Source organism: Lissotriton helveticus, chromosome 10 (genome assembly GCF_964261635.1).
Source record: "Lissotriton helveticus chromosome 10, aLisHel1.1, whole genome shotgun sequence".
In the NCBI taxonomy this organism is placed as follows: Eukaryota; Metazoa; Chordata; class Amphibia; order Caudata; family Salamandridae; genus Lissotriton; species Lissotriton helveticus.
In genome coordinates, this window is record NC_136071.1 from 1,129,617,490 (window position 1) to 1,129,642,994 (window position 25,505).

General features: G+C 44.9%; 1 protein-coding gene across 1 annotated transcript in view; it reads left to right on the forward strand.

The window, feature by feature from the left end:
- The window catches only part of DYNC1LI1 (dynein cytoplasmic 1 light intermediate chain 1), a 528,072-nt gene that overhangs the window by 354,018 nt on the left and 148,549 nt on the right, over positions 1-25,505 (forward strand). The window contains exons 9-10 of the mRNA XM_078663930.1: positions 23,574-23,633; positions 23,737-23,781. Of these exons, the coding sequence (XP_078520056.1) occupies positions 23,574-23,633; positions 23,737-23,781 (105 nt within the window). The remainder of the gene's footprint in view (positions 1-23,573; positions 23,634-23,736; positions 23,782-25,505) is intronic.

Consider the following 25,505-nt stretch of genomic DNA (forward strand, 5'->3'; position numbering starts at 1 on the left):
GTGGACCCTTTGCCAGGAGGCTCTGCGCCTCTGGCAGTGTCTGGAACATCAGGGCGTGACTCTGGTGGTTCAACACCTGGCAGGTTCTCTGAACGCCAGGGCGGACGAACTCAGCCGTCGGTGCATGATGGATCACGAATGGCGTCTGAACTTGGACGTGGCGCAAGGCCTCTTTCAGCAGTGGGGAGAGCCTTGGTTAGATCTATTCGCCACAGGAGAGAACGCGCAATGTCATCAGTTCTGCGCGTTGGAATTTCCAAGGCGGCACTTGCTCGGAAACGCTTTTCGTCGCGAGTGGAGTTGCGGTCTGTTGTACGCCTTTCCGCCTATACCACTTCTGCCCAGAGTGCTTAAGAAGATCAAGCGCGACCGGGCCCCAAGTCATCCTTGTGGCTCTGGACTGGGCACGAAGGTACTGGTATCCAGAGCTACTCAGTATGTCAGTCGATCCCCCGGTTCGTCTGCCTCTTCAGGAGGACCTTCTGTCGCAGCAGCAGGGGACTGTCCTCCACACTAACCTGTCCAGTCTCCACCTCCATGCTTGGAGATTGAGCGGCGACAGTTGAGGCCATTTGACTTGCCTCCTGAAGTCTGTAATGTCATTCTGGCAGCCAGGCGTCCCTCCACAAAGTCGGTATACGCCTGCAGGTGGAACAGATTTGTAGCATGGTGCACAGCAAAGGCTGTGGATCCTCTTGCTGCCCCTCTTTCTGAGGTTCTTCTCTTCCTTCTTTCTCTTGCCCAGCAGGGCTCTGCTCTGGGCACTATCAAGGGCTACCTTTCTGCCCTTTCAGCCTTCCTCAGGCTGCCTGATCAACCTTCTTTGTTCAAGTCCCCTATTGTAACTCGTTTTCTGAAGGGCATCACTCACATGTTCCCTCCTGTTCCGTTTGTGATGCCTCAGTGGGACTTGAGCCTTGTTCTTACATTTCTGATGTGCGCTCCCTTTGAGCCACTTCACAACTGTACTCTCCGTCTTCTTACTTTGAAGACTGCTTTCCTGGTTGCCATCACCTCTGCCAGGAGAGGGAGTGATCTCCAGGCTCTGTCATGTACACCCCCTTTCCTTTCTGTCCATCCGGACTAGGTTGCGTTGCGTACTAAGCCATCTTTCCTGCCCAAGGTTGTCACGGCCTTCCATATCGGGCAATCTATAACCTTGCCCACCTTCTTTCCGCCACCGCATCCCTCTAAAGAGGAAGAGCGGCTCCACCGTCTGGACCCAAAACGTGTGCTTTCATTCTACTTGGATCGCACACGCCAGTTCCGGGTGGATGACCAACTCTTTGTTGGTTACGTGGGCGCTAAGAAGGGAAAAGCGGTGCACAAGCGGACCATCTCTCGGTGGATCATCTTTTGTATCCAGGCATGTTACTCCTTGGCTAAAAAGGAGCCCCCTGTTGGATTGCGGGCTCATTCCACCCGGGCCACGGCGACGACAACTGCCCTGGGCCGGGGAGTGCCCTTGCAGGACATTTGCCAGGCAGCTACGTGGGCCTCGCTGCACACGTTTGCAAGACACTACTACCTGGACAGTCAAGTCCGAAGGGATGGCTTCTTTGGCCATTCCGTCCTCCAGGACTTTCTGGTGTGATTATTGGTTCGCAGACCCACCACCGGGGTTGGTATTGCTGGGGTATCTATTCTAAGGTAAGGAATCTATCACTAACGTGTCTCTTTCAGATGCACAAGTTACTACTTGTGTAACAATATATCTGTAAGAGACATTAGTTAATGATAGATTCCTTACCGACCCACCCATCCTCCCCGTTCTGCGAACCGATATCTAGGGTTAAGGTCATCCCCTTTCAGGGCCCTAGTTTCATGGCACCAGTGTTGGTTTTTAACATGGCTCTGCGCTTCTGGCGCGGAAAAGCTGTGTCTAAGAACTGACGTCAGCACGCGGAGGCGGCGTCTAAGTACTCCGACGATGTCATCACGACGCCGACGACGGACGCGGGGCCGCAGACGACGCCTACCGACGCGCAAGGGTACTGCTACGCAAAAATTTCCGGATCCAGTCTTACGCCTGGGGATATTCTAAGGTAAGGAATCTATCACTAACTAATGTCTCTTACAGATATATCATTACACAAGTAGTAACTTGTGCAACAGTCGCAACAGCAGCAGCAATATCCGCTGTGTAAATCATACAGGGGCAGACAAAAAGCTTGTCCTAGGGGACGTCCAGCCCTCCTCCTCCTCCCCACTTTCCTCTTCCCACCCCCCTCCAACTTCAGCAAAGCAACCCTAGAACTGCCATTCCGTATCATGCGGGTCCTGTGGGGGGTCGGCTCACCTATTTTCCATGAGATAGGGAATCAGTCACATCGGACCTTTGGGTTCTCAATCTCGTGGAGAATGGGTATGCTCTTCCCTTTCGGGAGTTCCCACCAAATTACCATCCTTGTCAAGGGTTTTGCTCAGAAGACCACCTGTTGCTTCTGCAGGAGGAAGTCCTGGCGTTACAAAGGAAAGGTGCGATAGAGGTGGTTCCGGAGCAGGAAAGGGGTCAGGGATGCTACTCCCGGTATTTCCTGATTCCCAAGAAGGATAGCAGACTTCGTCCAATCCTGGACCTCAGGATCTTGAACCTCTTTCTGAAGCAGGAGAAGTTCAATATGCTCACCCTTGCGCAGGTTCTTCAGGCGCTGCTGGAAGAAGACTGGAAGGTGTCGATCGACTGGCAGGATGCGTATTTCCACATCCCTATCCTGAAGTCACACAGGAAGTATCTCTGTTTCACGGTGGGTTCGCAACATTACCAGTTTGCGATCCTTCTGTTTGATCTTACTACTGCACCTCGAGTCTTCACCAAGGTGATGGCTGTGGTTGCAGCACATCTCAGAAGGTCAGGGATACCAGTATTCCCTTATCTGGACGATTGGTTGATCAAAGGAGAATCTTCTGTGAAAGTGCTCCATCATTAGCAAGTCACAACTCAGTTGTTGTACAGATTGGGTTTTTCGATAAATGTGCTCTAATCTCACCTGGTGCCCTCCCAGCGCAACCTGTTCATAGGTGCTGTACTGGATACAACTGTATGTCGGGCATTCCCTCCTCCTCAAAGGATTCGCGACATACAGGAAATAATTCCTTTATTTTACAATGGAGCAGTCGTTCGAGTCCTGAAGGTCCTTCGTCTGCTCGGTCTGATGGCTTCCTGCATTCTGTTGGTCAATCATGCATGCTGGCACATGAGGGCACTCCAGTGGTGCCTCTGCAGGCAGTGGTATCAGCACAACGGAGATCTCAGGGAGTCTGTGAGGATCTCCAAAGAAGCTGCAGCGGATCTGTCTTGGTGGAGCGTGGAGGGCAATCTGTCTCAAGGAAAGCCCTTCCATCTACCTCCATCGGTGGCCACAGTGATAACTGATGCATCCACTCTAGGTTGGGGTGCCCATCTAGGAAACCTCGAGATCAAGGGTCTTTGGTCTCCAGAAGAGAGGTTGCTTCATATCAACCTTCTAGAATTGTGGGCGATACGTTTGGCGCTCCAGGCCTTCCTCCCTTCCCTTCGTGGTCGGTCGGTTCAAGTAATGACGGACAACACCACCGCGATGTGGTATGTCAACAAGCCGGGAGGTGTGAGATCGCATTGTCTTTGCAGAGAGGCTCTGCGTCTCTGGTCCTGGGTTCAGGACCATCAGATTTGTCTGATGGCAAATCATCGGGCCGGAGTTCTGAACGTACGTGCACACAGTCTGTCGGCAGTTCTCGGCCGATCACGAGTGGAGGCTTCATCCAGAAGTGGTTCGTCACGTCTTTGTCGTGGGGAACTCCTTGGGTGGACCTGTTTGCCACTCACGAGAATGCTCACTGCCCGTCGTTCTGCAGTCTCCAGTATCCGATGCAGGGGGCTTTGGGGGACGCGTTTCAGATGAGTTGGGGCTCACAACTCCTTTACGCATTTCCTCCCATACCCTTGATTCCTCGGGTTCTGAGGAAGATACGTCAAGACCGGGCCCAAGACATATTGATCGCCCCGGATTGGCCAAGAAGGGTGTGGTACACAGATCTTCTCCACCTCTCCTCGTGCCCGCCACTCCGTCTCCCTCTCAGGGTAGATCTCCTCTCTCAGATGGAGGGGCAGGTTCTACACCCCCACCTCCAGACCTTACACCTTCATGCCTGGAGATTGAATGGGGCAACCTGAATTCTTTTTCTCTCCCACATGATGTGGTGGATATCATTGTGTCGACCAGGCGTGATTCCACCAAGTCTATCTACTCTTATAGATGGTCTAAATGTGTCTCTTGGTGTGGAGAGAAGTCCATTGACCCTTTGAAGGCTTGATTGTCTGACATACTTCTGTTTGCACTTTCTTTGGCTCAGCAAGGGTTTGCTATAGCTACTGCCAAAGGTTATCTTTCGGCTTTGTCGGCATTTCTCTGTCTGCCGGATCAGCCGTCCTTATTTAAATCACCTATTGTTTTAGGGTTTTTAAAGGGCCTTACAAATAATTTTCCTCCTACTCCCTTTATAGTGCCTCAATGGGACTTGAATCTTGTGCTCACTTTATTGATGGGTTCACCTTTTGAACCTTTGCACAAGTGTCCCTTGAGACTGTTGTCTTTTAAAACGGTCTTCCTGATTGCAATTACCTCGGCAAGGAGGGTAAGTGAGCTTCAAGCTCTTAGTTCAAAGCACCCATTTTTGACCATTCATGCTGAACGAATGGTACTCAGGACCAGGGCTGCTTTTCTGCCTAAGGTGGTAACCCCTTTTCATCTGGGGCAATTCATTACCCTCCCTACCTTCTATCCCCCCCTCACCCTTCCAAGGAGGAGGAGAGACTTCACCGATTGGACCCTAAGAGAGCTGTGAGCTTCTATCTGGACAGAACCAGAGAGTTCAGAGTGGATGACCAGCTCTTTGTGGGTTTTGTTGGAGGCAGGAGAGGCAAGGCGGTGCACAAGCGCACGCTGTCAAGATGGATTGTCTTGTGTATCAAGATATGCTACTCCCTGGCGGGTAAGGAACCTCCTGAAGGTTAAAGAGCTCATTCGACTAGAGCAACGTCTGCTACAGCTGCTTTGTCTGGGGGTGTACCTGTAGAGGACATTTGTAGAGCAGCGACTTGGGCTTCCCTCCACACTTTCGCGAAGCATTACTGCTTGGATTCCGAAGTTAGGAGGGACGGCCACTTTGCGCGTTCTGTCCTCCAGGATTTTCTGGTATAGGAGAGTGGACACCCTCCTCCGGGAGTGGGGACTGCTGTGGGACTCTATTCACAAGGTGAGAAATCCACTGGCAGATGTATCCATCAGAAGAACAAGTTACTTACCTTCAGTAATGCTTTTTCTGGTGGATACAGTATCTGCCTGTGGATTCCTCACATGCCCACCCGCCTCCCCGTTGTCCACTCTTCTATACCTAAGATAATGGTAATGTTTTAATGTGTATATATTATTGGTAAAAGAAGTGTGTTCTTATACTTGAGTTGCTACATTGTCTTTACTTTAACTATTTTGTACTGTGTACACGGTGTATATATCTACTGTTATCAGTCCGTCCGTGTGCCTCGAAGGCACGGAAAAAAGGGCCGAACTGATGTCATCATGCCGACGTAGGCCTATTATGGGGTCGGTGGCGTCAGCGGAGCCGCGCGTGATGCCGTGCTTCTGTGACGTCGTCAACGTCGGTGTGGAGCTACAAAAGAATTTCCAAATGTTGCTGACGCAGGGGATATTCACAAGGTGACGCATCAAGGTGAGGAATCCACAGGCAGATACTGTGTCCACCAGAAAAAGCGTTACCGAAGGTAAGTAACTTGTTCATCACATCCCCATTACCTTTAAGAGTGCCTCTTCTGCCAGAAAATGTTAGGGTGGACATTGATACCGAGGCAAAGACTTCTTCTCAGAGGAACATAACGTTTCAGAGCCTTATCAGTGTCCACTGTTGGTGGGTCTTCCTTTAAGGACAAGCCAAGAGGACCCACTGCCTCTGCCTCACTGCTTTATGAAACGATCTTGGGCTCTCCGAATGCGGTAATATGAAAACGCGAGCAAGAGCTCCGGTTGCACAATTCCCATCACTTTAGTTGATGTTGGGGCACTCTAAGCATTGACATCAAAACCATACATTTCAGAGGTGAAGTCATGCGAGGGAAACCAGGCATACTATGTCAATGCACACAGGATGTTGATACATGTGCTGTCAATTTACATGATGTCTAGGGACACATCCTCAGGGTCATCAACGTTGAGAAGGTCAGAATATTTCCCAGTATGCCCAATAAAGAAGGTGCATCTTGTCTTGATACGAACAAGATAGTTCTAAGAAAAGTAGTTCTAATTGAAGAGCGCCCAGAAGACTATACATTTAACAGAACCCCTCAGAAGCGAAAAACACATTAATTTCCTGGACAATGCCAAAAGACGCACACAAAATGTTCACTGGCCTAAAAAAATGGTTCCTAGTAAAAACATCATTCACTGAACTGACCAGCAGTAACACTTCATAGGAAACCTCGAATACCAAGGTTGTCTAAGTGCATGATAGAGACTTACTCCACTCCAGCAGCAACAAAGTCCACACTAGCCATGCTTTAAAAGAAGTTAAGGTACCGAAACAAAGGCCAGCATTACTTAAATCTTATAGAGGCTTGCAGTGATAAATATGAGGTACTCTAACCCTACGTTTTTAAGTCATCCAAGCAAACAGTGGAAATGTTGACTCGGATGCAACATCTGTCTCACTTCAGCTATGACCCTGAAGGTAGTAGGTTCCTTGCATTGCTCGGTCATTACAACCTTTCCTTAAGGGAGACCGTGAACAGGATTGCAGATGGTTATCCAAAAGAAAAACATTCTTGACTTTCTAAAGGTTGAGGACAAGAGCATGCTATTGCCAAACAGTTATTAGCACGTGGACTGATGCAGCACACCTGGCAGTCTTTGGATCTTGTGGCATATCCTTGATGAGGTATGGGAATGCCTTACTGATCTGATGCTAGACACTGAACACAATTTTTAACCTGCTATTCTCCAGCATTCCGTTGTTTAGAGACCCTCATGCTGCTAAACTTCAGTGAATGAATAATGAAGAAGATACAGTGACTGCATTAGACCTAGATAAGATTAGAGTGTTGCAAACACTGCAGGTGTGAGTGCCACTTCCACCATCGTTAAGTTCATTAACCGCACTTCTGAATTAACAGCATGAAAGGTGCAGCTACTCTAACCCTCTACACGAAAACAACCAGAGGATACCAAATAAGGGTTTCCCACTGTACCCTATCTGTTGCCTTTCAATTACATGGAATTATAACAAAACAGCTAGAAGACTCACAAAAGACAAATGTTGCATTCTGCAGTGAGGAGTGAGCTCTTATTAAAAATTATCAAGATTAAACTGGTTGCTTTAGATGCGAGCTGTTCAAGTAGGATGGCGTTACTTTAGCTTTACTGGCACAGTATGCTTTTTTTTTATCTGTGCCTAGAAACTACTGTCTACATGCTTGTTTCCTTTTGTTTTGGATGTCAAAAAGCAGATGCAGTACTTAAACCTGGAGTACTAGGCCTCTATTTTTGACACACTTTTTAAAATGTTTTTTTTAAATGTATTTAAAGGAGAGCAACATGTATTTAACAGCATAGGTCCTTGTGGCTCTTGTTCAGACTCTTTTGGGGTTCTTTCACACAGGTGTCAGTCACCTGGGTCTTGTTTTCAGTCTCAAGGTCACTAATAGAGGTACTACTCCACTTGGAATAGTACCTCTCTTTCTAGCAGAGCAACAGTTTCTTCCTTTTTATCCAGACGTTTTCCCAGCTTTGGGGGTTTAACAGCTAATAGGGTGTCTTCATTCTGTTACATTGTCCTCTGGTGCTACTGAACTTGGAGTAAAGTCAAGGTTAATGGTAAGTATTGCCTGACTGGCAATTATTTGTCCAACATTGAAGGCACTCTTTAGAGTCCAGAGCCAATCCAAAAGCAGTGCCACCTCAAAATCTGTTACCAGTCATTCTGGAGCAGATGACTGCTTCCTACTCTAAAGGATTTCCAGTGACTGGGTCACTAAGCTCTCTGGGACTTGGGTGTATGCCAGCAACTGACAGTCTACCCTAAGCCTGTAAGGGGTGTTCTGGCCGCTGTCATAAAGGTTGCCCCACTTAAAGCCAAAATATACAGGAGGTCTGTTGGGAAGGCATTAAAGAAACATAGAGTACCTTAAACGGGCACGAGATGTCCAGTCTATTGGGGAAAAATTGTTGGCCAGAAAAAATAGGAACATGTACAAAAAAGACCTAGACCTTGTAGGCACTTATACATTCATCCTTTGCAGGTACACCAATTATTGCATTATTATTACAAAAACTCACTCCCCTACCATTAGTTATTGGGGTAGTTGGTATATCCTAGAATAGTGCCTCCTTTAACAATCGCCCATTCCCAAAAAATTATAAAATTCAGTTACGAGACAACACAAACACACACACTTTAGTGTCAAACTGTGATATGCGGAAAACAAAAAAAGTGAGTGAGAGCGAGATGGCACCTCACGGGCGCACCACCAACGGAAACCTGGCAGGTACTCACCAGGATTGCCCTGTTCTCATCATTGGCACCATCAAGCTCAATAAAGAATAGTGTGTCCAAAAAACACAAAAGAGTTGTGTGAGAATATGCAGTGAAAGAAGACCACAAGGTAACCAATAAAATGTCAAACAACATATAAAAACTCAAACAACATATAAAAACCACACAACAACACAGATATGCAATTTTATTCTGTCTCTTGTGTTGGGTGTGGGAATTTAAAAATAGTAGATGTGGTTACTAACTATCCAACCAACACTACTATACTTGCCGACATGTTTCATTGCCATCAAAATGTTTGGCAATTTCTTCAGGGCGTCATGTATATTAAAGCCACTGCATAAGGACAAATTAGTCTTCGTAACCTCACTCGGCCATTCCTACTCGTACCGGCCGGAGGGGGTGGAGTTCTCATAAAACTGCAACCGCAACTGTGGGTCAATAATCCTTCCCCTTCAATTTACGAAACGGTGAAAGGTGTCCAGCGGTATATCAGCCCATGCTTGTTTCAAAAATAGGAATATGGGTAGGATAGTGCAGATGTACACGGTGTGAGGACCTTCATCCGCAGAAATATTGAGGCCTGCTAATCTTTAAACCACCTAATCATGGTAAAGCTCGACTCCTCCTTTGTTGCAGTGGCGGCCAGAAGATGCCGTATAATTTTTGTTTCTATTACATCTATTATGTTTTTTTGTTTTTTTTAAATAGGAAGCTGAAGGAAAGGTTTCTTTGGCAGGGGCCCAAACCGTGAAGACAGCTAGTTCAGCTGTACTGCTATCTATTTAGAAGACCGCAGAGTAGGGGAAAAAGGACAAACAGTAGCAGAGACCTCGTCAGAAAGGGGCATGGGGTGGGACCTTCAAAATGTCGGGCCTGGCTCCGATTTACAGCATGTCTTACTGATTACAAAACTGGGGGTCTTAGAGCTGCTACTTAATGAAATTGATCTGTTTGCTAACAGAAATGGATCAAACCAAGGGCAATGGGATTACCCTGGCGAAGGCTCCCATTGACCTTGCTTTGATCCATTCTTGTAGCAGGCACTATGCCCTGCCACATAAGTTGGGCAGCATTTTGTCTGCACTAGTGGGGTAACACAGGGTGGTAGGAGTTTTGTGGATGTCTGCAAATTCTGGAAGTTTCCATCAAAGAAAAGGAAGGAAAATACATGATTTCAGGCAATGTTTGAGGCTTGCAAGGCATTGTGGATAAGACAACCTCGTGGAATCCACTCAAGGCACATCGCCCCCGACTCCCCTGGTTATCTAGTATCCAAAAATGTCTGGTTTGTAGGTCTGCATGTGTAGCACCACAGCATAGCCCCATATACTGCAACTACCTCTATTGCGTATCTTTTAACATACCATTTAGGAAATTTTGTGCTTAGGTGGCAGCTGGGCTAGGGCTCAATATCTACAGCTACCCACAATAACAAAAAGTGTGTTTTCAGTGCAAAAATGTGATGTCTGTGTTGCGTTTGGGGCCCTTTCCTGTTGCAGGCAGTAGACTAGCCACACAAGTGAAGTAGCGTTTTCATGTGGAAACTTGGGGGAATGCCGGTTGGTAGGAAATATGTGGATTTCAACGGATGCAGAACTTTCTAGCCCAAAATGTTAAAAAGGTTTGAAAAGAGCTGTAGATCGGGAGACAGTGAAGCGGTTTGAGATGCAGGGTGTGTGCTTGTTGGGATGTTGAGGGAGGAGGCTGCCTCCTATGTTTTGTGTAGTTTGACGTCCTCTGCTTAGTTGAGTGAAAGAGTAATTCAATATCGAAGTGAGTGTGGTGCTGAATGGTTCTGAGACTTTAGGTGAAGTTGAAGGTTTGGGATGTGTATCTGTACTATCTTGACTATCTGCCTCCTATCTATGCAATATCCCTGTTAAAACACTCCTACCCTATACTTTTCCTACTTGTTCATGTCTCTGTCCCCTTCAAAGTCCTGACTAATCCTGTGCACTTGCCAAGTGAACCTTTCCTAATGCCTTCTGTTGCTCACTACTTCAGGCTCAAGAAAACGTGCCTTACATTCACGTCCGCACACTCCGTGTACTAAATCCAACTTCTACCAGTTTGTGAATGCAAGTTGGGACTGACTGAGAATGCCTTCCGAGGCCCGCATTCCTCAAACTGAGTGAGCATATCTATCTTCATTGGACACAGTTTTTCCTCGTCTCCCTGTTATGGCTCCTTCTTCCCCTCCTTTCCCACAAATTCTCTCAACCTCGTTGTTTATTTACTGTACCTTACTATACTATTGTAACTGTTGTAATTGGTAACGCAATGTTCCTCTGTTATAGCGCTATGATACCTCCGGGTCTAGTCAGCTCTATATAACCTCCGCAAATCGAATAAACTAAAAATTGGTTTTCCTGAACGCTGAGACCTGAGCAACATGGCTGATGACCGGTGGAGCTGCTAGACAGCTAATAAGGAGATTGGCCTTGGTTTCCCCCTTGACTGTCACCTACCCAGCCGGACTTTGGGCACAGTTCCTCATGTCTCCCCGCTATTACTCCTTCCTCCCTCCTACGAAGTCTTTAAACATCGTTTATGTGTACTGGATCTTACTATGCTCTTGTATCTGATGTAAATTTTAATGCAACGATCCTAAATGTAAAGTGCTCTGATACCCTCTCGGGTCAAGTTTGCGCTATATAAAACTTTATATAAATAAATAAATAATCTTCGAAACTAGCCAACCATGTTTGAGAATACTGCCTAAGTTCCCTAAAGTAATATCTTTTTGAAGTGAGTTAAATGGATTACTCAGGAAAAGCACACCTTTGCATTATCAGCCATTACACAATGCAAAGGTGTACTTTTCCCGAGTAATCCATTTACCTCTGCCTGACCCTCTCAGGAACCGAGCGGCCTCTTTTGCATTGTTGGCTTTGACTAGGAGTACTTTTGTCTGTATAGGTGTGAGCACTTTCTCCACACAATACAAAGGTCTATTTCTCCCGAAAAATTTGTTTACCCCACCGGAACAGTCCAACTAACCGAGCAGAATGATATACATTGTAGACTCTGTCTTGAAGTATTCTTTCACATATTGCTTACATGATGCCTTATTGAAGTTTCTAAGATTCCACGGTTTCTAGGGAATTTGGGTCGAAACGTTTGTTTGATGTAAAATCCTATGCAACCTTGGAATTTGTTCAGTGTGTTATTCTTTGTTGTTGTAAGTATATTTGCTCACTGTCTGAGCACTGCTTCTTCTGCACTCATTTTGATACATAATGAAATGTATTTTGTTCTTATAATAAAATGTGAAAATCATCATCATACAAGATATTGTGTCCTGTACGTGTTTTCAATACCATTGGTTATGATACAAGTTACTAATTACGTTTTCACACTTCCAAAGTGTCGGTGAATAAGTCTCATGGCACATTTGTTTGACTTATTGCACTTACTGTGGTTCTCGTGGGCAAACAGGGTGGTCCTTATGTTGTATACATAAGTTTCTTAAGAAGCACTCCAAAAACTAGTCAAGACTTTGTTTTTGCCACACAGGGTACTCAGTGACTACGTGGCCGCCATTATGTGCAGTGTGGGGACTATAATGTACCTGTCAATCAGCGAACAGAACATGTTCGAATGGTGGATAAGTATTTTGAGCAGGCCATAAGCAAGTTCATTATTTTCTCAAGTAGAGGAGAACATTTCTATGGCTGCTTGCCTAGTGAAGAAGTGGTCTGTGGAAGGTAGGTGTCCATGCACAGCCATTAAAAGGTTTATCTTACTGCAGCTCCACCTCAGTCAATTTTCCAATACTTCACATTTGTAGGGTACCACATAAAGCAAGTAGGAAAACACAGGGCTGGCTCAGATGGGCACTGCGGACAGTAAACACGACTCTCCTGCCTCTTTCCTTGCTTAGAGCAGGCTCTACAGCGACAGCATGTGTAGTGAATACTCCACGCCATGAGGTATTCAGGACAGACTTTATTCCCCTAAAGTACCCTAACACATTATTTCCTAGGCTTCTAGCACTCCGAACACATACTGATAAAAACCCACAAGACTCTGCATGCACATATGCATGAGCCACAATAGCATGGTCGAGTCTTCTTGGCTGTTTCAGGAATGCGGTTGGCAAAGTGTCAATTCTGCAGCCTTGCCACGTTCTCCATACGAAGGGGAGGCTGCTGCTTTTGTAGCAGTAAAACTTACAATATCAGTCAATTGAAAGTCAAGGAAGGACAAGAGTCTTCCTGTGGTGGTCTGACGACAAATAACATACGCATTATATTTTGACACCAATAACAGGTGGGTAAGTAGCTTTTTATACCAATAGCGGGTTTTAGTTCTCGTATTGTATGGCTGAAGTACCTGGTCATTCTTTTTCACTCCATTCATGTACTTGTTGTAATCAAGTATACAGGTGGGCTTGTGAACTTCAGACACTAAACCGTGAATGGGAAAGTGCTCTCATCATGAATTGTAGTGAGCACGTACACATCACTCTTATCAGAGAACTTGACTGCGAGTGGTTGGTTGGAACGCAGGCTCTGGGATTTTCAGAGCTTCTTACAAACAAGCTTCTGCGGGAATCCTTTGCGACTACAGCAGCTTTGCACAGCTCACTGAACCGCTATACTCCCGTATAGAAGTTGTCCACATAAAGGACAAGCCCCAAGGCAAGCTCCAGCAAGGAAGGCAGATGATGCGGTGCTGAAATTGAACGCAGCTCCGTGTCCGAGGTGAAAAAGGGGCACTGACTCGGATGTTTTAAAGAGGCCACGAGTGCGGCAGCTGTAGCCAGTTGCTGCAGTGTATGCCCTGTAAGTCCCTGCGGAGGTGGCCTGGCTAGAGCCTGGTGCGGCTCACGGGCGTTCCCGTTGAGCCCCGCTCGCACCAGCAAATAGTATATGGTCTCCCCCCCCAAGCTGCTCACCGTTTAAGCCTTGCTGCTTCCTTTCAGCTGCAATTGGCATTATTTATTTTTTTTGCTTCTCCATTGCCTCAGTAACCTGTATAGATCCAGGCAGTTTGAAGGGGACAGGGGACCTATGCAAAGCGAACTGCATCAAACCTGATATGGACACAGAGAGACTGCCACAGTGATATAGGTTGGTGTCTTTGCTTTCCTTGTTTTGACTCTGTTCTTTGGGCTCATGTCACTGTGCTAGCCTGGTGGTGTTTCGCCATTTTTCCTGTTCTGCCGTCGGGGCACTTTTGAATGCCCTCTGCTTCAGAATCATTGCCCCTGCACTGAAACTATGCCACTCCCTCCTTGGTGTAGGGAAGAGAGAAGAAAGGAGAGAGGGGGGAAGGGAGTAGCAGTCTCCAGTGGTCTTCTGCAAGGGGTCAGGACCACTACCAGGCATAAGTGCCTTGAAATCCATCAAAAAGACTCCCGCGGGATTAATGGTCCACCCGAGGGTTACCAGCAGTAATCCCTGGCAATGTGCATCAGAGTGAAATAGCAAGTGCAAGTAAGCACCATATATCAATAAGCACCAGCCAGAGGATAGGTCTCAGGTTGCCAACCCCCCAACGGTGCGACAGAAGCGGTCATTATTCGACTGGTGCAGCACTGTTCTCCACTAGCTCTTCGTGCTCTCATTCCCATTGGGAACAGCAAATTCAATTTTTACACTCATTCCAACTTTGGACACACATGAAATGCATTAAGATAGCATCAGAGAGCAAGGAAGAGCCCATAGCTGCAGAATGAGATCAGGTAGAACTAGGGGTGATACCTCACTGGTGCAGTGAAAAAGAATTGGACCAAGGACAGGCAGTACTGATCTCGAACCTCAACCCCAAATTAGGAGGCCTAAGAGAAGTCTCCACCCACTATAGCTGCCACTTTAATCTCTCCGCTCACCTCAGCTCAGAAGAGTGCGTTTGCTACTTGGCCAAGGCTCCCGAAAAATCCATCTAAGTTCACCTTTATGAAATATGTAGGTGCAGTACTGTAGCCCTCCCTCGTGGAAGTTTAAGTTTTTCCATCATTGCAACCTCCCTTAATGCCTCGGCCCGGTGCCACAATGGCCCCTTATGCCAATTAGGGTGAAAAGGATACAGCCGCTCAAGTATCTCATCTGACCAGCCTCTTCGAATCAACTCCACAATTATATCTGCAATTTTATCTCCTGAAGAGCATACTGATTCGCCCCCATTGGCACTGGAAGCAAATTGTCAGCAGATCAGTCCAGCAACGCAACCTGAGGAGGATCAACTGTCTGACTGGTCCTTATCTCGAACAAACTTTTGCCTGCACATTTCAAATAATGACACACCTAGAGGTGACATACTCTCAACACAACAACATAAACCCCTGAACAGGTATTTTTCATAACAAAACCAGATACGATGACAAGCATTGGAAAGGAGAACATGACAAATAACTATCATTATCTGGGCAAATCAGCCCAGCCTCTCGTCCATCATCATTACCATCAAGCAGCAGTAGCGTCTAGACTCCAGGAGGGTATGCTAGCCATTAGCTCCTGGATGTCAAATAACATTTTAAAATTAAATTCAGAGAAGACGGAAGTCATGACCTTCTGCACCCTTTCTCCTGGGTGGTCTACCATCTGGTGGCCCAATGAAATGTGCTCCCCCATAGAACCTGTTGTCAAGGTCAGAAACCTCGGAGTAATGTTTGATGATAAACTGTTATTCCATCATCATGTAAATAACGTGTTATCCTCCTCCTTTTACATCCTAAAAAAATTAAGAAGCTAATGCCTTACCTCCCTGCTTCGGCAGGAAAAACCCTCATTACCACTCATCTTCTCTAAGATGGATTACTGTAACGCCCTCCTTCTCAATGCTCAAGAGAAGGTCCTGAACAAACTCCAGTCTGTTCAGAATACGGCGGCCCGGGTCCTGCTCGGCATCCCCAAACACAACTCCACCACCACGGCCATACAACATCTTCCTTGGCTGCCTGTCAGAAGCCGGATTAAATTTAAGGCGCTTTGCATCGCTTACAAAGCCATCCATAACTCAGGTCCTCGGTTCCTCAAGAACGGCTTTCTTATTTATGCCCCCACTAGATCCCTTCGCTCTTCCACTGCCTGTCGCCTACTAGTCCCACGTACAAAGACTTCCTCTTGGGGAGACAGACGCTTTCTAGTTGCCACCGCCAGACTCTGGAATACCCTTCCTCTCTTCATCAAAACCAGTCCCACCCTCATAATCTTTAGGAAACAACTGAAAACCTGCCTCTTTAATCAATGATTCCTCTCTAGCGCTTCCTTGTCTGGAATTACAGTCCTATGCGCCGAGACACCCTAGGGTATTTGCGCGCAATACAAATTACCTAAACATAAACATCAATTCCTCAGGCACAAATGACTGTATCTATTGGTGAGTCCAAAATCAAGCCGTCTTCGCAAGACTATAATACCAACTCCTTGCCAAGTATTGGGACCTGGTGGCAACTGATTAAAACACTAGGCACCACAGCCAAAGCCCTGGAATACCAGTCTCACAAGTTTGACATCCAAATATCCCTCCTTGAAACACTCGCCCAGTATATTTCCACTATAGACGCGCAATTTGAACGGCTTAACACCAATATAAGCAGTTTACTCCCAGAAGCTCATAATCCATCTACACATATTTCAGCTCCTCCCTCATTCCTAATAACAAAGAATATATGTGCCATCCTTATGGATAAACTGCTGGCTCTACCTTCAATAGTAAATAAAAGTAAACATTACCTACAAGGCGCAACTTGTGAATAATAATCTTCATAACACAATGCCACCAACAGCCCTGCAAAACACAGCTACTCCATTATCCTCAGTCCTAACCCTTTCTGAACCCCCTAAAATCCTCACTCAGTTCAATAACTCAAAATCTCAGAATATTATTATGGTAGTCAGTGCAGAGATACATTCAGTGTCTAGGAACACCGATCACTCAAATAGCAATAGTAATGAAATCACTAATTCCAAAAAATTAAACATAAGGTAATCAAATATTGCAATATATCCCCCAGTTTCTTTGGAAAATAGAATGGCCGCCCTACATTGCATTCCATCAGAACAGTTATCGAAGCGTAACAGAAAGCGACTCAGGAAATTGAATAAAATAACAGGTCAAGCTCCAGAGAGGCAGGAGCCAGACAACACTTGGGGATTACTTTGAAATTAACAAACAGGCAACGTCAGCAGGTCAAAAGTCTACTGATAACTTTAATTCCAGTGAAGCTAGATAGCAGCGCCTCCCTTCAGAATCATTGTGCCATGCGTAGCCCAGACAACTCTACCAGGACACCATTACTAATGCAGCCTCTAAAAACCCAGCTGTCACAAACCTGCTGCTCCCCTCCCGACCCCCAACCCCACCACAAACAAATTCTAGCACAGTCATAGCATAAATCATGGGTAAATTCGGCCTCATCAACCTTCTGTTACTATGGCATCATGCAGTCGGCAACGCAACACTGACCTACCAAATACATTTCAACTCTAGCAAGAAAAACAAGCAACAGACACCCAGAGTGTACACCCTGAACCAGATCCAAAGGAGACATTGTCAAGCACAATCACAACAATCATTCATGATAATATTGACCCCTCAGCAACTCTAGAGAGGGCAGGTAAAATTTGCAACTTCATACAACAGAAAGTTTTCAAACCATCTGAATGACATTCGCTTAGACAATTTTAGTGCTCAACCGTTAAAATCGTTTGATCATCCCATGACAAGTGATCCTGTAGCTGCAGTTCAGCAGAGCTCTACAAAACCATCCGTTCCACTCTCCAATACCACAGCCCACTAAGCTAGTTTTTTGCCTAACAGCATACATGATCCTTTAGGTGACTTAAAATCAGGAACAGGCAAATTTCAAACACTTGGATCCGTGCCAATTTGGTCTTCTGTTTTAACAGCAATATGGCATCTTGATTATGCTTCGCAAGGTAATGGTGACAATCTGAATCGAGTTAACATAATAAAACTTCTGTCATCACATTAAAATCTGTCACCTGAAATATAACAACATCACAGCTATCCAATTTGTTCTGTCAGATACTTTAGTTCGCAAAGAGGCCACAGCAGTAACCTGGTCTTCCTGCGCTGCAGTGAATACTATCTGTGAAAATTGGAAGATTCTTGAAGAAGGAGGAATTCTTATCACCCTCCCAAAAAAGGCACGTTATCCAGCAGCTTTTTTGGCATAAGGAATACTAACCAGGAAAATTCCTATCAATATCTGGGCAGAGCTACATTATAAACCAGTGTCACACTTTAACACGACTGGCCCACTGCGATCAATGGCACCAATCAATCTACAACCATTAATCATTTCTTATGAATAACAAGACCAGAAGACTGTGCATACTAGCTGCATCGCCTGCTGAAAAATCCTACGAGGATTGAGGCTGACTCTCGCAAAACTGGCCAGATCAAAACCACTTTGACATGCATCAAGGGACCTGAATAATTACAAACCAGGAAATGCCCAGACGTGGGTCCCATGCTCACTGTGACACTGGATTTAAGCTAGCCTGTCTGAGGGTTGATGCCCTACAACCGGTCCCAGGATGCTTTTTTCTGGTCCAGGGGGGACCCCGCTTGCCAGTTCGGGCTGGACTGTTCCCATGAGGAGAAGGGTCAAGACTGATTTGCATATGGCTGGGTCTAAACTGGGGTGGCATGGTGAGCAAAAGAACTATGGATTTAATCCAGATCTCTTGACTAGGGGTGAATGTTTGACCTGTTCCACATTCCATCCATCATTTGTGTCTCTTTTGCTTTCGTAACAAGTGTTCAATGACTGGCCATATTTTGAACAATCTGTCATGGTCTGAATGGTCCCAGGGCAATGCAGCAGAATTGTCAATGAACTGCAGCAAACGTTGCAATAGCAAAAAACGATCTCCGCTCGAATACTTTGCGAAGATGGGTGTTACCCAAACAGTTCGAGTAGACCAGCAGGACTGCAAACTTGGTTTGTGCACTGACCCCATTGTAGGCCTTATGCATAAAAACATCTTCAACTCCTCAAGTGTAGTGGAATCTGTGTGACCTAGCATGAGGCCTTAGAGTGCCTCCATTCTACCTCAGAAATTGTTTGCCACACAAATTTGTTTTCTGTACCATTTGCTCGAGGAAGTCCGCAAAAGAAATGGATGTAATCAATCGGCAAAAAATTGGCTGTATCGACAGTGCAGCCAGCATCGGTGAATGCCAGAATTTGCAACTGATTTAAACTGGGGGGCTGCAAAGATAGCAATCCATCTCTGCTTGCCCCTGCACGTGCCTGCTCTCTGGGTTGGTCTACCCAGCTACTGTCGCCTGCTGCATAGACTGCGCTAGCGAAGGAACAGCACAACCGTCATCATGTCCCTCAATCGCTGGAAGATGAGTTGTCGGATGGAACACTGCCAACTGAAAAATAACTTCAGGGTTCTGCTCCATTTTCCTCTCTCTCAGATGCTGTCTCAGTATCTGCTGTCTCAGTCTCTGATCCTGCCTCAGAACTGTCCTCCATAACCCGAGTTAGGGACTGGGCAGTAGTCATCCACCGAGATACCATTTCTGCTGATTGATTATAACCTTCCATCTGAAATACTGTCCTCCATAGAAGCCAGAAGTATTGTTCTAAATCCGTTAGTTAGTGGGTGGGTGTGTGTCTGAGATGTGTGCAACAGTAAATAAACCAAAAAAGACTTTGAAGCTGCAGAATCTCCAAAGACATAAAAAAAAGAAGAAAAAAAGGTAGTTTTACTTCACCTTCCACATACCCAATATCACATCATCCTTTTATCATGGCTTATGCAAAACTTTTTTCTTGGGGGAGCTACTGGGCCATTGCCAGTATAAAGGAATTTCCATAAACCAAAAATCTACCTTTTGTTTTCAAGAATGCGCATATTCACACAATAGCCACTCAAAATTTGTGCTCAAACATGCTCCTTGTGAAAACTCAGTGCTATCATCAGGGTCACTGAACTTATGCAGAAGTGCACCCCATTATGTAACAAAGTTGAGTAAATTATGCAGCAAGAAAAGACTAACTATGAGGCATTCTGAATGTATTTTTGGGGGATTTGAAGACATGATGATACTACTTGGGCAAAAATTCCCCTCAATATCACCAGTATAGCAACCAAATATATAAATAAGCAACTGAATGATGACTTTTCAACCTTTTGTGCAGGGCCTTCTACTGCACGCGAGCACATCTCGCCATGTCTGTAGTCACTTTTGACTTTTTTATTTTTATAAATGTGTATTTTCCTTCCAAGTGCGAATAACCCCCCCGCCTCCCCCCCCATGGCAAGGGAAAAAACAACTATATTTAATTAAAATGTCACATAATCTACGGGGCGGTGGTATAGCTTGTTACCACGAGTTCTTAATCCACAAAAAAGCTACCTGGTGGCATAGTAGTTTTCCTGCCTCTGGATCGCGGCGCAACTGCAATCCATAGCCAGGAAAAAATGTCAAGAAGGCATCATTGGAAAGGAAAAATTCTCCACTTTCCAACAATGCCACCCTAAAACTTGGGGAGACATTGTGGCCCCCCAAAAAATCCCCACCAGACGGAGGAACTTACCTGTTACCTTCGCCTCCTCCGGTGGGAATCTGTTGTTTTAGCTCGCTTTGCGATGGGCTAATGTCACAGATACGTGGGAGGGTACAAGGGGGATTATCGCAGAAGTGATTCTAGGTCGCCCTGCCCTTCGGTGAAATAAAGGAATGTCTGGTGTGGGCACTAGAGGATTGTTTCTAACCCCACCCAGTGTCAGCCAGTGGTCGACAGACACACTGTGGGGTGGGGGGGGATACTGCCATTGGCCGACACCCGCACCAAAGGGGTTAATAAACTTCAGGCTGTTTGGTACTATTGTTGGTTTCAGGACGACACATCTTTTACTTTGTGGCAAAAGCATCTATGCAGCCTCGATTATTCAGATTTCACTGGTAAAACTGCTTCTCTGTGACTGGAAAGCTAATGTTTTTACAAAAGAGGCAATACAGGGGAAAACCAAATCGGACCAAGACAAGTACACCCTTGTCCTGTGGTGCAGAAAGCCAGGCCAGCAGCTGGTCTGAGACTCCTCCTCCAGCACCCGAGCAACAATTACCCGCGGGAAGTGCTGCCACCCTTGGTGTGCTACCAATGGCCAATAGTGTCATCATGGATATACTTGTTCTTTTTTTTTTTCCCTCATTTGCCGTCTCGCCACCCATTTCTTCTAACTGAGTCCACCACTGGGCATTTATCTCATATGCTGGTTAGAGTGTTAAGGGGAAGCTACACCTATTTTGAGTCTGGTCGTGTGTCAAACTAGCTTTCTTGACCAGCTGACTCACCAGGCGTATCCACCTCTCACTCTATTATCGACCTGGAGCACCATACATTTTATACCAGCGAGATAGGTGCGGGCTTAATCATCGGAAAATCTTACAAAATAATGAAGAATCAACCAAAAGCTTAAAGAAAAGGTACCCCAAACCCTCGATTTCTCTTAGAATGATCTAGAGTGTCAAGCTTAGCCACAACCCTCATAGCTAGAATCCAATCATGGATATACTTGTTGCCGCAAATCCAAGGCTAGCCATTGCTCGGGTGGCGCAGAGATTGGCGCTCTGGGCCCAGCTTGCCCATGACAAACACCGGCCCTGCACTGATAGATAAAGAAAATTATACCTGGCCAGGCAAGGCAGTGGACACCGCTGAGTCCGGCGTCCCTTGCCGTGGCTGTGTGAAGTGGCTGCACTGTGGGCAGCCCATGGCTGGGTGTTGCCCATAGCCCAGCTCCTCCTGCGTCAGAATGGGTGCTCTTGCTCCAGCTATTAATGTGCGCATAGGAGGCCGCGCATATAGGGTACAGCTGTCTTGACTCTTAATTGGCTAACAGCATTGTCGTCATGGTGTGGTGGGTTGTGAGGGGCATAACTATTTTTAAGGTTGCTAGAAAACTGCCACTTTTAATAAATGCTGTGATGTAATCGTAATCTGATGTACTAAACTTGAAATACCACTGCATGTTTTTCAGCAACAATAAAAGTGTCAAGTTGTCTCTGGTGAATATTATTCCTACGGGGAGGGATCCGAGTTTTGCCTAGTGACAGTTTTGACTACCCCTGGGCCATGAACTCGTCTCTGCTAGCAGAGAATTGTTAACTACGCATTCTGTTAAAAACACAGAATTCAGGCAAAAACTCAGTTCCTCCACATAGCGGAGTCAGTACTAAACTGCACCCACAAATGCTTTAATAAAGCAACTTTACATGCTAAAAAGCATATAACCAATTCACAAAAGTGAACTTTGAAAATGAAAAATGTCAGGCAATGAGAGAGGTGATGATTTTGGGGTCCCCCCTAACCCAGGGTTAGGACCAAGCAGATGCCTTGAACACAAAGAGCATATCATGCTGAACGAGTCAGTGGTGATGTCATTCTCTTAGGACCACCCCAAGCACAGTAATGGGCAAAATTACAATCCCAACCTAAGGCCCTGTAAAGCATTATGGGATGAGATTAGCAGTGGGCAGTGAATATTATAGTATCCAATATCAAAATAATTCTACAAAGAGCTGCAGTTCAACTAGTCGTTACCAGGTGCCCCTCATGAGTCAAAGGCAAAAGCATTGAAATTATTACATCAAGCTGCAGTGCCACTAGTTGTTACTAGGTGTCCCTCAAGTCAAATGCAAAAGCATTGAAATTATTACATCAAGCTGCAGTTCAACTAGTCGTTGCTAGGTGTCCCTCAAGTCAAATGCTTTTGCATTTGATTCATGAGGGACGCCTAGTAACGACTAGTGGAACTGCAGCTTCATGAAAGGGTTTCAATGCTTTTGCATTTGACTCGTGAGGGACACCTAGTAACGACTAGTGGAACTGCAGCTTGATGTAATAATTGCAATTCTTTTACATTTGACTCGTGAGGGGCACCTAGTAACGACTAGTTGAACTACAGATCTTCGTAGAATTATTTTGATATTGGATATTATAATATTCACTGCCCACTGCTAATCTTGTCCCATAATGCTTTGCAGGGCCTTTGGTTGGGATTGTATTTTTGCTCACAACTGTGCTTGGGGTGGTCTTAAGAGGATGGGACCACCACCGAATCGTTCAGCAAGATGTGCTTTGTTTTCAAGGCATCTGCTTGGTTCTCTCCCTAGGTTAGGGAGGATCCCAAAATCATCACCTCTCTCACTGCTTGCTAAATTTTCATTTTCACTTTTATGAAATGACTATATGCATTTTAGCATGTAAAGATAGAGATACTTGTTCTTTTACCAAAAGTAAAGTATATGAGGTTTCTGTTTTATTAATTGGGAGTCCGACGGAGCGATTCAACTTTGTGGAATTCCACGTAGTAGTACTCCGCCAACTACACCCACCCTTAGTATTGACTCATCTAAGCGCAGAGGGTTAAGATGACTGCTGCAAAACACACGTATCGCGCAGATCATTTTGTTCCTAGCTCAATGGGTTACTACTTTTATCACCGAGATCTTTTTGTTTTTGTGCACTAAATAAAATACAATCCTAATCTATCTCAGCGAGCTATGAACTACCATCAAAGAGCTGCGGGCAAGCTGTATGGTACAGGTCGTTAGAAACTTGTGCTTTTTCCCCAGTTTTTAATGATCCTAATGTTGCTTAAAAAGGGTTTGTGTGAGTAGTACTACATTCTGATTAGTACAGGCAACCCTAAACACTGTTATGTTTTGAATGTTGAGTTTGTGCTTCTTCAGATCAAGCACTCTTAAAAATGCCTACTCCCCTGGTCCTCTTTGTCTCGTGTAACATTTTCTCTGTGTGTGAGATATAAAGTGCCCTGATCCCCTACCTACATATATATATATATATATGAGGTGATATGAAAACAAGCATTTGCAATGCAATATGTCTCGAATTTGTTAAAGTTAGAGCTGTTGGCGTTGAAAATGATGTTTTTTTACTTTTGCTTCACATTTCAGAAATAACCATTGGACTGTCTTTTTCGAAGGAAAAAGCTCAACTAGAAATAAACCTATTTCTTTTAAATCACACTACCTTCGAAATTAAATATCCTGTATTTTTTTTTTAGTTTGTTCATGAGAAAGAAATTGCAGCAGAAGACGACCAAGTGTTTCTCATGAAGCAGCAGGTAAGGAAAGCCGTAGTTTAACTGTTGACTATGAATAAAACTAACTGCACAAAATAATTTCGGAGTTCATCATCTGAATCTGAACTCTATTTTTGTTTTTCAGTCTCAGTTGGCAAAACAGCCACCTACTGTAGCTGGGCGGCCAGTGGTTTGTATTTTCTTTGCAAATATTCACATATATTTTGTGTTCTATTGTAATTACAGTTCGGTGCGTTACATAAAACTTTATATAAATAAATATAAACAGTTAAGGTGGGAACTAGCAGAGCACTTTACATAACATCTGCAATATAATGCAATTACACATTATTAAATATAATCACAGTAAAAATACAATTTAAATTATTTTGAAATTCAAACAAAAGTGTTATTGGTATTCTTTCTTAAAAATATGGTGAAGTTGTCTGAAGAGAACCAGGCAATCACGTATATATAGCGGTTAACCATTTGAAAGACTCGTTCCCAATTTGTCAGAAACCTTAGGGACTAGTCTAGTGTTTTTTTTTTTTTTTTAAAAGCAGGTTATTCAGTGTAATACGGTGGTTCTCATGGTAGAGTAACCAAAAAGGCCAAAGATGCTACTTTAAATTGTTGCCTTCTACTTCAATACTGTGTAATTTTGAGAATCGGTAACATGATTTCACTCTCGAACTGAAAATAAACCGACAGAACCACCCTGGTAGTTTATCTGATACAAGTATGTTTTGTCCCAACTTAATTTTGTTTCAGCTAATGAAAGCTTTACGAAAGTACCTGCCAAAGATAACACTTGAAGATAATAACTAAGGGCCTGATTTAGAGTTTGGTAGACCAGTTACGCTATCACAAATGTGACGGATATCCCGTCAACCTTATCACAAGTACATTAAATGCAATGGCACTTGTACTTAGGCAGACAAAATATTCATCACGTTTATGATGAAGCACCGTACAGCTAAACTCTAAACTAGGCCCTAAGTATCTTTCTCATATTGCTTAACAGAGATTTTAAACCAATCCACCAGACCTCTGAGGTTTCATAATATATACATTTAACAATGGATGAAAGAATGAAGCCATATGGTTCACTGATGGGCACTCTGTGTACCATGTATCTGTCTTGTTAATAAGTTTTGGAGCAAGTGGCAACTAGCTCAAAACCCGTCCCCAACCACATGCACTTATTAACTCAAAATGAGAGCTCCCAGCTCAGTTGTATAGAAAACTGCTGGGAGGCAAAGCAGGACCGGCAGGCAGAGTCGCAGATAAACAAAAAGCATTACCAGAGAGAGTTATAGTCATTTAACATTAATAGGTTGACCAATTCGGTTTTCTACAACTGTCTCCATTTATATAACGCCCCCTACAACCCTCCCACCGCCCCTCAGTTCTCGAATATCCAGTCCAGAGACATGAAAATCAGCAGAGATTTAAAAAAAACAAAACGAATCAGCAGATATTACACTGTGGTAGAGACTCCTCTGGTTATCTTCAGTGATTCCAACACCCCCTCCAGTTACCCACTCCTGCAGGGAGAGCGATGATGTCTCACCTGGAAGAGTGGGCCAAGGAACATTTGCAAATAATCTCTGTGGAGGGGAATACAAAGTAATTCCACAACACTTATGTATATGGCTTCTTTTTAGCCTTTTATTTTGGCTTGAAGTCCCATTTTAAAATTCATTAATGACTTACCGTCACACTTTGCCAGATTCTAGTGTCTGCAACACCAAATTAAGCTGTGTGATAGCGCTCATATGAGCTTCTCACCATTGTAAAAGGTTGAAGTCGTCTTTTAAAAGATTGGACTGATAACATCATAGTATTTATTGTGTCTACATGTTTTTAGAGCCATCGGAAGCCATTGTCAGTAACCTTAAACATAGTTTGCAG